This window comes from Zonotrichia albicollis, chromosome Z (assembly GCF_047830755.1).
Source record: "Zonotrichia albicollis isolate bZonAlb1 chromosome Z, bZonAlb1.hap1, whole genome shotgun sequence".
Classification (NCBI taxonomy): domain Eukaryota; kingdom Metazoa; phylum Chordata; class Aves; order Passeriformes; family Passerellidae; genus Zonotrichia; species Zonotrichia albicollis.
Genome location: NC_133860.1, coordinates 1,193,279 through 1,208,151, shown reverse-complemented (window position 1 = coordinate 1,208,151; position 14,873 = coordinate 1,193,279). Strand labels below are relative to the sequence as shown.

Below are 14,873 nucleotides of genomic sequence, written 5' to 3'. Positions count from 1 at the left end.
CTTTCAGATAAGGCTGTATCAACCAACTAAACCAAGTAAAATAAACAACCTCATGTCTCATATTTAAAAAATCTTGTTTGTTCTGCCTTCACAATTCAGAATCTTGGCACAAGATGGCTTTTTTTCATTATGAAAAACACCTACCACCCATGTAGGTGCTATAGAAACAAAGACTTTTCCCTCCTTTTCTACAATGCATATCAGAAAATCAGTGTCTATGTAAAAATTAGATTCAAACAATAACATGCATTTATAATCTCTTAAAAAATCAGAGAACAGAAAGATTCAATGTCTTTTTCTCCAGTCACATTCCTAAAATTATAGTTTCAAGGAGGTAAATGAATACAAACCTGAGTTCATGAAATTACAGATGGCTATTTGGCTTAAAGGCACGAACCTCACTTGAGTATTTCAGTGGGGTGAACTTATTTCATTATGAACTCTTCACAGGACAGACAATGCCCTTCCTGAAAAAACAAAGTTTACTTTGGTTGCTTCCTATCAGGAAGAAAGGTGGAGTTTACTAATTCACTGCAACACAGCTACAATCATACACTGTCTCACAGATGACAAGTGATAATGTGGATTTCTAGCCCAAAATGGAGCAATCATGCTGAAACAGTTTTTAACATAAAGTAAGAACAGTAAGCACAAGAGAGCACATGTGTATAAGCACTCCCCTCCCATTCTCACACTGCTAGAACCAAAATAGTTCCCTAAAACAGCTGTGCTGACAACCACACAGTCATTTTAAAAACATCACAACATGAAGAGGAGTGGGGCTTTTTTAACAATGGCAGCATCTTGCACTGCCTCAGGTCAGTGTCCCAGGCCTGACAGTGGCAGAGAAATAATTCCAAGGGACAGAAGCATCTTAATGAATTTTACTGTGCCACTGACAGGTTTCTATGGGAACTCTGCCTTGCCTCTCTGGGTTGGCAGGACAACAGCTGATTACTCCATTATAACTAAACTACCACTGAATTACAAAAGCACTTAAGAGAGTCCATTTTCAACTGTGCACTGCAATGAAGATTTTTACTTAATTACCGAAATCCTGTATTTCATGTAACCAGAACACAAGGGTGTAGTGTATGTATAAGAAAAAGGGCAATAAGTCATCTCCCCACCTTTTTAAAAAATGAGGATTCACAGAAGCTTGGCATTGCCAACTTAAACTCAAGTCAGCAGCTCACACTCAGAGAGCAGGCAGAAAATCTGGTGAAAAAGGAAACCTTGTGACAAGAGGTACGCAGTAATGGTTCTGGCACACCAGAACCCAGGAGGGTAATCTTGCTCCACCAGACTAACCTTGGCCCTCAGACTCAGGCTGCCACTGCTAACAATAATAATGCTAACACTATGGTCTGTATAGCTATGTGCAATGATGCTGCCCATTGTACTAGGTGAATTGCTCTTCGTCTCAGACAACTGGAAAAATAAATTTGGAAAAGCAAAAGGATCTGAACACCTGAACTAGAGCTAGAACTTCCTTGAGCACAGCAAAGAAAACTGGATGCATAAGGGCATTTTCTGAGCAATGAGGGGGGGAAAAATACAAAGTCCTTGCAACTAAGTTAAATTAGAAGTTTTGAAACCTTCAAAACATCTACTTAAACACCCTTGCTAAGACCCTCTTTCCTACAGTGCCTGATTGCCACATGCCATTTCGCATCATCCAAACTAGGTCAAAACCCATCACTCTCTGCACTTCAACTTTGTCATATGCTTGTAAGAGAGAAGGTTTGACTGTCATGCAAAAGATCCAATTAAAAGCCTCAGTCAAAAAGATCTATTAATAGTCTGCCTGAACAAATGTGACCCGTGCTGACACCCATCACACTGTGCTATGATTGTCTGCAGATGGAAATAGTAACAGAATTTTAATATATATATATAATTTGCCATTTTCTCACCTCTATCTCTGTTATCTCTATCTGGAAATCCAAAAGACAGCAAAACTACATTTCATATAAAACAGATGAGTCCCGGCAGACCTAATCCAGAATGTCCATTTTAAGAGAAAAACTAATAACTGACAATGATTTTAGAAGGCTATAGAAGCCAGGCCTCTATAAACAAAAAGCATAATCCCATTACAGCTGATGCCTGCTTGAGACAAACAAGGTCCATTACAATGTTGGCTTGAGATCAAAGAGCTAACAGCTTCCCATATCCCTAAACATAAAGTCTGTCAGAAAAAAACTGGCTTTGTGTCTGCTTTTGGACAAGCCAACCCTCCTGAATCTATATTCCAATAATCGGTTCCTGCTTTAATGGAATTCTTGGATTCTATTTTTAGCCTGACAGAAAGGAAAACATGCTTGGTTTGGAAGCACATGCACAGAAGGCAAGGTTACCCTGGGCACAAAGCTTTTGTAGTAGGCTCAACTGTCCACACCACTAGAATCTTCTATTTCAGGGCTTTCCATTTCAGTTCTAATGGAAGGCATGATTAGGTTACATTTTTATAGCGATGATTTTTATTGGCATGAAAAAGAAATTGCAGTAGATGCACACAGAATATAGGGAAAGCATGGCTGCAAGGGGAGAAGAGGAAGAGATCCAGCTCCTGTGGTTTATTGTGTGTACTGGTTCCCAAACATGGAACAGAGTTCCCAGCCAGTAAGTCACGAAAAATCAATCTCTACACAAGCAACCAAATTCCAACACATTCCACAAAATGCCTAGGCACTGGATAAATTTCTTAAAATACACAAAATCTAAGTATTTCCTATCCACATTACCCTCATGCAGAGGGGCTAGAAAGGCATTACTTTGTCCCAATCAAAAAGAAGGGCCTGGAGAGCCTGGGATACCTGATGCTTTGGGGCCCATTTCCCTGACTGTAAGGGAAGGGGTGGGGAAGCTGAAGGAGCAAAGCTTCCCACACTAAGGCAAAAATAAAATTATTTTAAAACAGAGTAGATTTGGAGAGAAGGGTTGGGATAAAAGGGGCAAACTTTGCCAGAAAAGGACATACCAATATTAATGAGTTCCAAAATCATAAAAGCATCAGAAATTAAATGAGAAATTTTGAAGTAGATTCTCATTAACAGCAAAGCACCAAACAAAAGTAGCCTACAAAACAACCACAGAAGTCCCTTTCTCACAGTACAATTCCATTTTCAGACTTCTTTCTACTTTCCCTTAAAAGATAATTTCCCAAAAGAATTTCCACAGGATTACCATTTAATTTACATCTAATGCCTGTAAATTAGCAAAAGAGAAAATGGTTCACATTTAAGAGAGATGCAAGAGTATCCCTAGACTACCACAAATCTCTAAGAATCCCTTTCCCCCTCATCCCCTGCACAAGTATCTTGGCTCTCTTAGGTAACCAGATAATCCTTCCTGTTTTAAGGAGTTAATTTTAAAACCTACATTTACTTGCTTAGTACAAATGACCCCAAAATGTAGTCTTAAAAAAAAAAAATCACACTATACAGACAAGGTGTACATCTTTTTGGGACGGTGAATGATACCATGTTTTTTAACCCCTAAACACATTAACATTACACTGACTCGTGCCACATAACAATTTATATGAACAAGCAGACATCCTTTATCATCAAGTAATCTGAATTTCAGTCTTTGTAATGAAATATTGTTGCTTTTGTAGGCACATGCCCTGATAGTCACACAGCAAAGGACAGTAGAAATATCAGCTGGCTATCCAACAGTCAAGGTAGGAGGTAAGGTAAGAAGTAACAGAACACTTGATGTATTGGCAAATTGCCTGATGTGCTGGAGAAAGGTCCGGACAAAGAGATTAAATTCGGTACTTTGAATTTCATCACAGAATATCACATGTGAACATATGCCATATACCAAGCACCTCTGAGATATTCTCCTGCTAAAGTACTAAGTACATTTTACAACATTAAGGAATTACAAGAAATTATTATATGGTCAATAATATGACAGCAGTACGGAATTTACATGCAAATCACTTAATTCACATTTACATGTACCTCAGAGCACATAAATGCTTATTGTGACTCAGGATGAAGCAGAGCATTGATACTGTTTGAAGCAATTATCCAGAACAAGCAGCACTACAGCCTGACACAAATGTAAACACAATAATAATACTAAGTGTGCTCTTTTATACATAAAAGCTACTAATATAAGTAGACCACAGCAAATTAGGTTTGCCTGATTAAGGAGCAGATCCAGGTAGGAAAGGAAAAGTCATGTGTTCCTGAAAAATGTAATAGTGACTTTCAGAATACTACTGCTTAGTATTAACTATGTCAACTAAAAAGAATAGCCTTCTCAAAATAGTGGTTCTGTCTGTCATAACTTGAGTTCAATGCTCTCCAGGAAGAAAAATTAGCAAAGTAGACATTCATTGAGTCTGACTAATAAAGAGATATTGCAGTGGGAATATCTATTGTCAGATAGCATGACACTTCCTAAAACAAGGACATTGAGTTCTCATCTGCTAGTGACAATGCTGAAAAACGAATGCTAACACAACTATATGTTGATTTGTTACACTTATTTTCAGTTTAACTTTGTACTTTACAAACTTTTGGGCAGTGCACACACTAAAGATGGTATCTGCATTTGACAGAGAGTCCATAGCTAGAACTAAACCAGTTTAGTTGCTTTAATTCTGCTGTACATAAAGCATAATTTGTCACACAGATGCAAATTAACAGTCCATTCTCAAGCCCAGTGATGTCTTTAGTATCTCCAGATGAGGTTCAGACGCATGCAAATCAGACAGGGGGGAGATAAGAAAGAGCATATACCAGACCAGTTACAAGAAGATGCATTAAGAAAATTTTTATACTAGTCTGCTGTTTGTCCTTGATGGAGACATTCCAAAAACTAGCTCCTCTTGAGATGAGAAGTGCAGATTTTGCAGATGGAGCAGTCTGCACCAACACCCTCCCACCTTGCATTGACAGCCCTGCACAAGATAAAAAGCAGGATTATGCACACTTTATGGTTGGCCAGAAGAGTGAGATGCTGCAGGAAGTAATTCTGGCAACTCTGTAAATAAGCTTCTCTCTCTGACTAAGAATAACCTCAATGCAGCCATGTGGCATGGCTGCATTGAGAAGGAAATAGTAATGCAGCCTCCTAAACTGTGGTCATAAAAAGTTCTACCACACTCTGCTCTCAAAAATACAGCTGTACCCTTCCCCTCTGTAAGTCAACCATATTGTCATCAAATCTTTGCCAAATAAAAAAGCTCTGGCAAGGAAGGTGCAGTTAAAGAGGTTCTAGTATAGCAGGAGTGTCTTTGGATGGAAAAATCAGTGTTCTGGATCTCACCAGACCAGGGTAGTTAAAAAAACACCATGTATCAACATACTTGGGGTCACATTTTAAAGACTTTTTTCAGCAGACCAAGTAAAATAATAGAGGTCTTATCATTGTGGCAAATGAAACAGACCCAATGGGTTTTTATTTATGTAAATGAAGTTACTTCTGACAATAAATACATTCATCTGCACACCTCACTTAGGCAACAGAAACCAGCATTAGGCACACATACATGCATTACCATTTATATCCACACATTCTGCTAAAAAATAAATCAAGTGTATTCTAATCACATGCAAGGACAATACAAAAAGGGAATTGAAGCAAATCTTTTTTCTCTGCTTATTAAACTTCAGTGGAATTTTAATGTGAAATATGCCTATCATGTTGAGATATTGCCTGTGTGATGTTTTCATAGAACAGCAATACTGCATTTCCTGAATCAGAATTCTCTCTCTCCTTGTGGCACTATAGGGTATACACTGAGATCCCATGGCTGCTCCCAAACATCTACATGCACCAACAAATCCTTCTAAATGCTTGAATTCTTTTCTGTCCATGAAGATTTAAATTATTTACAACTCCCAAACACACACACACACACGAGGACTCCTCCTATTGGCACAGATAGATACATCATCAGTAAGCGGTGACAAGTCATGTGAAAGCTTAATATTTCAGTCATAAATGTTGGTACCAAGGGGAAGAGCTATAAAGAGGAACAAGTTCTTAATATTTAAGTTTAATAATGCAAATCTGGAAAATGTTGAAAGAGATTATCAAGATTACAGAATAAATTATTCAGGTAAAACAAATTATTCAGGTGAATTATTCAGATAAAACAAAAGCTGAATCTGAACACAGTTTAATAAATCAAATTATAGCAAAATGATGCAAAATGAACAATGATGGAGACATACGCAATGAGTAAAAATGGCTAAATTTCAAATAGCACTGTTTAAAAAATTGCATCACTCCTGTGACAAAGAATAATGCTTCAGAGCAGGCATTATGTTTTGATAAAATGCTGTAGAGCTGCATGTTCCCAAAATTATAAAAAAGCATTCTTAAAAAAAAATTCCCTTATAAATTTTTTTTGTTTCCTAGGCACAGTGGACTGATGTTCATTTAGCTTTTGCAAATGGAAAACCTAAATGTTAAGGACAGTATGGAAACCCTCTGTCTTGACTAAGGGGTATAATCTATGCTGTAGGAGTACGTTATCACCACAGGGGATGTCTTTAGCCTGACTGCACAGTTTAAAATCAAAATGTGGCTAAAAAAGGCCTGCCAGAAAGTAAACTAGGACATTAATAACAAGAGTTGACACTTGATTAATTAACTGATTTCAACTTTTAAGAATGGGAAAGCTGAGAATGAATGCTGGGAACAGCCAGTTGTCATTGTGGCAAACACAGCACAGTAAAAGATTAGAGGAAGAGGCAGAGAAGGAAGAACCTATATTAAATCTCAGCTCTGTGAAGACTACGTTTATCTCTTTGAGGAGCCTAAATTTAGACTGCAGTAAGCATGCCCCTTAGTATTAAATTTTGCGGAAAGATCAATAAATATTGAAACCCAAAGTAAATAATTCTCTCAATTTTCTCTTGCTCCTTTCTCTCTCCAGTTTAATAAAGCCAAAGCAAAAATTTACATATGACCCATGACACCAGTGCTCAGAGGGAGTCAAATGAAGATGTTATAGTATTTGTGTACATATAAATGAGAGACTGATGACGCTACTGTAGTTTTGAAAAGCATAGAAGAAATATTCTAAAGCAGAAGTGTAACAGATTAAAACAAAGAGCAGGCATCTTTCATGGCAACATGCATAGAAGGAATATAGAGATCACCAAATCATAGAATATCTTGAGTTGGCAGGGACCTAGTCAGGATCACTGAGTCCAATTCCTGGCCCTGCACAAAACACTCCAAGAGTCACACCATATGCTTAAGAGCATTGTCCATACACTTCTTGAACTCTGTCAGGCTGGTGCTGTGACCACTGCTCAGGGAAGCCTTTCCAGTGCTCAACCACCCTGGGGGTAAAAAAACCTTTCCTGATGTCCTCCTCTGACTCAGAAAGCCATGAAACCTGGAAATCTGTATTTTTTATAAGCTTCCTGCATTTTTTTTTTTTAGATTTCTACATTTAATAGCAGTGCAGGAACCATCACACGGTGCATTCTTGAGTAACATTGCACACTGCAGCTTTGTATTATATCTCTGTAAATATGTGACAGCACAAAACTTCCCAATCCTCACTGTACAACCATTAGTAGTTACATTTAAATTATCTTGATGATGTGAACATCACTTAAGGCAGGGTCAGATGTTTTACTGGAAAAACATGATGTGTACTGTCTGTCTTCCATCTCCTCTTAAAGGAGGTATTATATTGGGTTATATTATATTCTTTTACAAATCTACATGTCCTCTGCTCTCACTTCAAATTGCTCTTATTTCCCCACAAGAAATGGAACATACAAACAGAGCTGCTAAATGGCCTATAACTTCTCAATTCCCCCATATTATTCTCTTTATAATACATGTGTGCCTGCTTGTTTTCTGCTTCCATACACTTCTGGTTGAGCTCATAATTGAACCACAGCTGATCTCTTATTATCTTCCATAGAAAAAATGAGAACACAATTCCTTTAAGAAAATATAAATTTTCTTAAATTCTTTTCCCTCTAAAGGAATTCTTAATATCTATATTTTTTTACTCTGCATATGGAAACAGGCCCTGTATAGCTCATGTTTAGAAACTTGGATAAAACAAGAAAGCTTTTGTGAGCATTGTCAAGATACTTTTCATCTTTTTAAATAATGTGGCTTGAAGACATTGATTTTCCTCTGTTGTCAGCAATCACTTCCATTTTGAGTAGGATGTTGGACCAGACAACCTCCTGAAGTTTCCCTTACAGCTTAAATTATCTTATGATATCATGAACAAGGAGTCTATTTCATCAAAGTCCAGCATGGCAATACAGAGTAATTTTTTTTCATTAGAAATTTTTCACTTTCATTTTAGCATCTTTTACTTCTCCACCTAAGTTTCTGTGCAACATAAACATACTACAAAATAGGTAGTCTTTTATAAGATACCTGGGTTAAAATTAAAACACAAACATGATCTCAATACAAATGTAGAACAAGGAAAAAATAATGTCTTACTCCTCCAAAAGTGTTGCCCAAATTACAGTTCAATACTGGTCACTGTGAAGAAAATTTGCCTTTCTCCAGTCAAAACCAGCACACACAGTTATGTGGGCTTTTTTAAATGGAGAATAGTATTTGCCTGTAGAAATAAAAAAAGCACACCAAGGGCTTAAAGAAATACCAAATAATTTAGTGGGTAGTAATGAAATAATATGTGAAGAATTCTGCTGCACAACACTTTTGAGCAATCTGACACATTTAAAATTAATTGGGAGGACATTTTTATAAACAAATCTTCTCTTAAATTGTATCAGTTAGGAACTTCAGTTCGACCACTCAGAGATTACTACATTTTTTGACACAACTTGGTTATGAAGCTTTGGAAACACTATACACAAAATTATTGCTAATATCACATGGATTTTCTGAAAAATAAAGTAAAAATTACTTCAATAAGGGCTCTAAGAGTGGAATAAATATGCTTCTTCAAAAACAAAACCAAAGCAAATTAAACACCAATCCTCCTACAAAACTTAAAAGCAGACTTAAATATAAAATGCACTTACAGTGTTGGCAAGTTCTAAGTAGCTTCCTCCAACAGAGTTGCTAAAATTTGAGGCCTGAGCTAGAAGTCTTTGCAGAGCAGCCTGTTGAGTCACATTGCTTCTACCATACTCCAACACCTTTTGTAACATAAAATGACTGTGGAGGTCTGGACTCTGAAGGTCTCTCGCTCCTGAATCATACTCCCAGCTTTCTCTGGCTCCTGATACAGCACCTAAAATGCAGAAAAGGAAAAACATTCTAGTATGGAATGTCTAGTTCTGTGTATAAAAAAAATACAGAATCTCTCAAGTTGGAAGGCATCCATGAGGATCACTGAGTTCAACTCTCTGGTCCTCACAGGACTGCCTAAACCTAAACCACGTGACTAAGAGGATCATCCAGGTGATCCTTGAATTCTGCCAGGCTTAGTGCTGTGACCACCTCCCTGGGGAGCCTGTTCCAGTGACCAGCCATCATTCCAGAATGAATGGCTTTCAATCATTCCTCTCCCTAACATCCAGTCTGAACTTTCCCTGATGCAGCTTCATTCCCTTTCCTCATGTCCTGTCACTGCTCACCAGAGAGAGGAAATCAGCACCTCTGGTGTCACCCCTCAGCATTCTCTTCTCCAAGCTGAGCAAATCCAGTGACCTCAGCTGCTCCTTGAGATCCTTCACAATCCTGATCTCCCTCCTGTGTACACACTCTCATAGTTTGATGCCTTTCATGTACTGAGAAATTACCAAAAATGCACACAGTAGTCAAGGTGGGGCAGCTACAACACAGTGCAGATTAGGACCACCACCTTCTTTGACTGTCTAATGACGCTGATACACTCCAGGACACAGCCCTTTTGGCTGCCAGGGCACTCTGCTGATATAGAAATAACCCTGACCATCATTCCAGAAAGAAAAAGAAACAAAACCTCTACTGCCATTACTGCCCATCTTCTGTGTGCTGATAATATCAGGGAAAAAAAGGAGTAAAATTTCCAGTGCATAGGTGAATTACTAAATTACAAGATTCAGAAGGAAAACTAAAAGCATTTGCATATGTTATTTAGTACACTGCAAAACCAGTGTTGTTTAGAACAGCTAAGACTGAGAAATGAGTACCTGACATCAGATTGAAAAGCAGCAGATATCAAAGAGCAAAAGAGGAAAAACATTAACTTTTTGTTCACTGAATGCCTAGGTATCTTTTAGCTGTATAGTTATAGTTTTTATGTTATCACTGCCTTTTTTATTATCACAGGATTACTTGTTTCAATTCAAGTGCCAGACATATCAATCACAAGATGTTTCATTACAAATTGCGGAGGGGAGCATATGTGGCCCGAAGTTTAGAGTCCGACTAGCTGAGGGCGAAAGGCCGACGCCCCTCTGCAATTCCTGGCCAGCACCCTTCGGCGTCTGATGGCCTCGGGCTGTGCTGGCTGCGGACTGGCTTACCCCGCTGGTATTTTGGAGGAACGGAGCTGACCATTTCCCGGGGGTTAAACATCGGTTTATTGAAGGTGATGCCGGATCCAAACACGGGGAAACCAACCGGGAAAAAGTTTTTTCATAGGGGGTGAAAACAGGATTATAAAGGAGGGGGGGGGGACAGGCGGAGCCAATCAGGAAAGGTGAGGGGATGAACTTCACAGAACTGACACTCCATGGAGACCAATAATCAAAAGGTAAAGGAGGTGTCCTGGGACTCCAGCCAACCACCATCTCCAGAGAGGAGAAGGTTCTCGAAACCTGGGAGGAGGAAGGGAGTGATTGACTGGACAGGGAGGAAACAACTTTCACTTATAAGGGAAACCAGGGGAGGAGCAATTACATATCGGCAACTATGAATAGCGGTTACTATAGCAACTTAGCTGACAGGCTAGCAGTGGCGGGAAAAACTGGGGGAACGAAACCATTTTACACATAATAGAGGAGAACAATACATAAATTGGGGGAATAACACAAGAAACTTAACAACACACTACCACAACAAATCAATGCAAGCATATGATCTGGTGGCAAGTGACAAACAATGAATGCTTTGAGAAAGCTTCTGAATCATGAAGTTGTAGGGTTCCTGTTTCTCCATGAACAATCCTTCCAATTCCCTATGCACAGAGCTGGGGTTAAACCATAAAACAAGTAGAAGAAAAATTTCTAGTTTTGTCAGTAACTATTCCACCCCTGGCTGCTTCTGATTCCCTTACAAATGTCCCACTACTATTAAAACTTTGTTAAGTTTTCGATTCAACCATTTCCTATGGCAAAACAATCCAGAGTAGGCACTAGGTTATTTAATAACCCTGGGCAGTACTGTAAAATTTCATCTATAGTATAATGAAGATTAAAAACAAATAAGTGACTGTCCAAGCATACACTCTGGTTAATACAAAAGTCAGAATAGAATCCAGAGCTACAGACTAGATCAAAACTCGAAATCAAATATGCAAACATCAAACCATAAGTAGTTATCTGTAAGGCCATCCTATTATTTTAAAAGCTTTTCCTTTTTTGAGCTAGTTTTCTCTCTCAAGTATTAATCAGCATTCTAAGGAAGTGTTTACTAATCAGTGGTTATTACTTACTCAGTACATTACCAGGCAAAACCAATAAACTACATAAGGGACTTATAGGAGAATGTCTCCCCCTCGCCAAGCAAAGCTTGCGATGCAAAAGTACAAGTGGAAAACCAGCCAAAAGGGCTGCAAGCAGCAATTCATCTGTTGTTTCAGGTCAATACCCTAAGATCCTGTAAAGCTGTTATGGATGAAAAGCAGACTTAGGAAACCTGGAGTTGGTTTCCCTGTCTTTGTGCAATGCAAATATTCTAATCTTGAAACATCGAAGTAGAAAATAAGCCATAATATTTACATTTTATACCAATATAATTATCTTGATCGTAGAAGGAGATTAAAGATTATTTCAATGACTTTCACACCAAGAGCATGCACCACTGTACTTCATCTAGCTACATGCTGCAGGCTTTCCAACAGACTTGTACTGAGATACCAGTACCAGCAATATTTTATAGAGCAGGCAGGGCATTGTGGCTGTGCACAACATTGTGTGTCTCTGCCCTCGTGTGGCTGCAGTACACCACAGAGCAAAAAAATCAGCAGCTCACAGACCTGGAGCCGCTGAAATGTCTCAGGCATCCAAGGGCAGCAGAGGATCAGTCCTGCCACTTCCTAGGCCTGCCAAAAGCAGGTGAAACAACCCTCTCTGGGCAAGCAGAGCCACAGAATTAAGAGAGCTGGAAAAAGGATACACCTTTTTCCACAGAGCTAAATATGGCACATGTTTCTACAGAGAATATGCACTACATTTCTATTACTCAAAAACCACTGCTCTGCAAAAGAGCTTCTACATTCATGCAATTAAGAACAGCAGTTCTGCTGAAGGACCCAAGTGGCTTTCACAGATTGCACCATCTGCTATCAGACTGAACATTCAGCTGGCACAGAGGTCACCTGTCAGTTATAGATGGATCAGGAAACACTGGGGTTTTATTACTACATTATGACTGTATCTTTAACCCAAGTTTTCTTAAAAGTTCATGTCAATACTCCTAATTTAAAATATACATACTAAAAATGGAAGGGGAGATGACTGGAAGGCATTTCCAGTATTTTATTTTGGGCTTAACCCTAGTTCCTAAATTTGCCCACTGTTTTCCCAACAGATTCCAGAACGCTGGCTGTTAAAATGCTGTCCTGGATCATGCACCTCTCAAATCTCAGCTTTGCAGGGAAACTCTGGAATCAAAACTGAGATTTCACTTGTAACTGAAAATTTACCCAGGAATTAACAGACAACTCTTGTATCTTGCTGTAATTAACATACAATTCCTCCTCTGATAATACTAATAAAAAATAAGGAAACCTTAGGCATGATGGCTGATAGCTGACCTATAGGTAATAAATCTGTGTTCAAGATTAGTCTTTGCAGAACAACATAGATCCCACCATAACTTTTCCTTGTTCAGCTACACTTAGAATAACAAGAAGCATGAAATTCCTGTATGAAGTGAAACAAAATTATCATGAAAATTCCCAGCATGCTGGGAAGTTGATGTTACTACAAAGATTAGACAGAAAGAAAACATAAATAAATAAATAATTTCATTGCACAATATTTGTATTAGACAAATAATATAAGAACACATAATTGTTTTCAAATTACATAAGTAACACTATAATTCCAGAGTAAGGAAGTTAAAGCAACACTGTCTGGAGTGAATGAATATATAGAGTATTAAAGAATAACAAAGGACAGTTTAGTTTGATGGCACATGAAAGATTCCATAATAATATAAATTTACATAAAATTTCAGTTTGTGAATTGTACCAAAGCTGTTTAAAACAGTCAAGTTGGCTCACAAACACCACTCTGAATACTGTACCCTGCCCACCTGCACTGAGAATTCCTGCAATCTAAATCTTCCTTTATGACCTGCAAAGCTCTCTGGTCTGTGTTCTGGTACCACCTTGCCACTCTGATCTGAAAGAAAACGGCATTTCATCTTATGTTCCAGCAGTTAACCTTCTGCCCAGGTGGCTTGTATTCTGCAGCAAAGAAACACATGCCTGCCAAAAATACAAGCCAGAATTTTTGGTTTGATAAAGGCTAATTTTACCAGGCTATGCTGGTGAACCAAGCATTGTGTGATATCTTCATTGCTCACAGGCTAGAAAAGATAAACCATCAGGATGGTAGGACACTGAAGATGTATTTGTTTCTGAGAGGACCTGGGGTATCAGGAAAAGTGAGGCACTGTAAAATTACCTCTGCATCAAGTTCTGAAATGAGTCTGACTTGTGAATGGGGAACATGAAGACAGCTGACAACCTAAATTGTCAACCAGCTCCTTGGTCACACAGATTCACCTCACAGAGTGAGGAGTCTGATTACTGTTTTCCATGAGGTAGCCATGACATTTAGCTAATTAAAATTTTATGCATTATATTACCAAAAAAAGGGCTATTTTTCAGTGGTGGTGTTCCTTTTTATTATGATAACCTATCACAAAGAGTTGGAATATTGAATTATTATTATTCAGTGAAGGCAACAGGGAGATTAGTGAAAAGCACTAGCCATTTCAGAGCTCCCTGCCAACTTCAGTAATAATAGTTCTGGAGGTAAGTGCACTGAATGAAGGGGAAATATACAAAATTAACAAAGAACTGTCATTTTGCCCTTGCTAATCAAGTCAGAGCCTTGAGGAGTAGGTCTAGCTATAAAAAATGCAGGCTGTTCAGGAAGCCGAGAAGAATGATAGTAAATCTTTGGACATTCAAGAAGAATGAGAGTAAATCTTTGAACATTCAAGTCTCCCAAGCTGATGGAAACATAACAAAACCCAAATTAACTTTAAAGAAAATTCAGGAACTGCATAAGCTCCAATTGCTCCAGCAACACACCAAGTACAGTAAATTAAAAGGACTGAAAAGAAGCTATGTTCTCATAAAGGGATCAATTTTATTCTAATCCAACCTGATTAGGAAAGTGAAAATAATACTAATATTTGGAGTTTATCACAATTATTTCCACTGTTTTCTACAAAACACTTCCATATAGGGATCAAAGGCCAAAGGTTCTGGCTTCAGCTGGTAGCCTGACAACTCATGTAACTGTTTCCTATTTAACAGGAATCACTCTTTAAAACTTGTTTTTTATTTTGCATCAGATGATAAAACAATATGAATGACACCTATGAATGGCACAGCAACAGAGTGATGATGAAAGTAACTGGTCCTCACATGCACAGCTGGGCAAAGGTCTGTAGGATCATTGTCTAAATTTTTTTCCTCCCACCATACTTTTTTTCTGGTTTGATGAGCACTGCACACAACATACAGTGTTAAGCTGTGTTATTTCAGTCCTTTTCTC

The 14,873-nt window shown here is 38.3% G+C and overlaps 1 protein-coding gene across 3 annotated transcripts in view; it reads right to left on the bottom strand.

The window, feature by feature from the left end:
* Positions 1 to 14,873, bottom strand: part of MCC (MCC regulator of WNT signaling pathway) — a 184,000-nt gene that overhangs the window by 146,205 nt on the left and 22,922 nt on the right. For 2 of the 3 annotated variants that reach the window (XM_005494560.4, XM_026797725.2), the window contains one exon: positions 9,009 to 9,220. The exons of the other annotated variant lie outside the window; for it this stretch is intronic. In XM_005494560.4, coding sequence (XP_005494617.2) covers positions 9,009 to 9,220 — 212 coding nt within the window. The remainder of the gene's footprint in view (positions 1 to 9,008; positions 9,221 to 14,873) is intronic. 3 annotated transcript variants of the gene reach the window in all.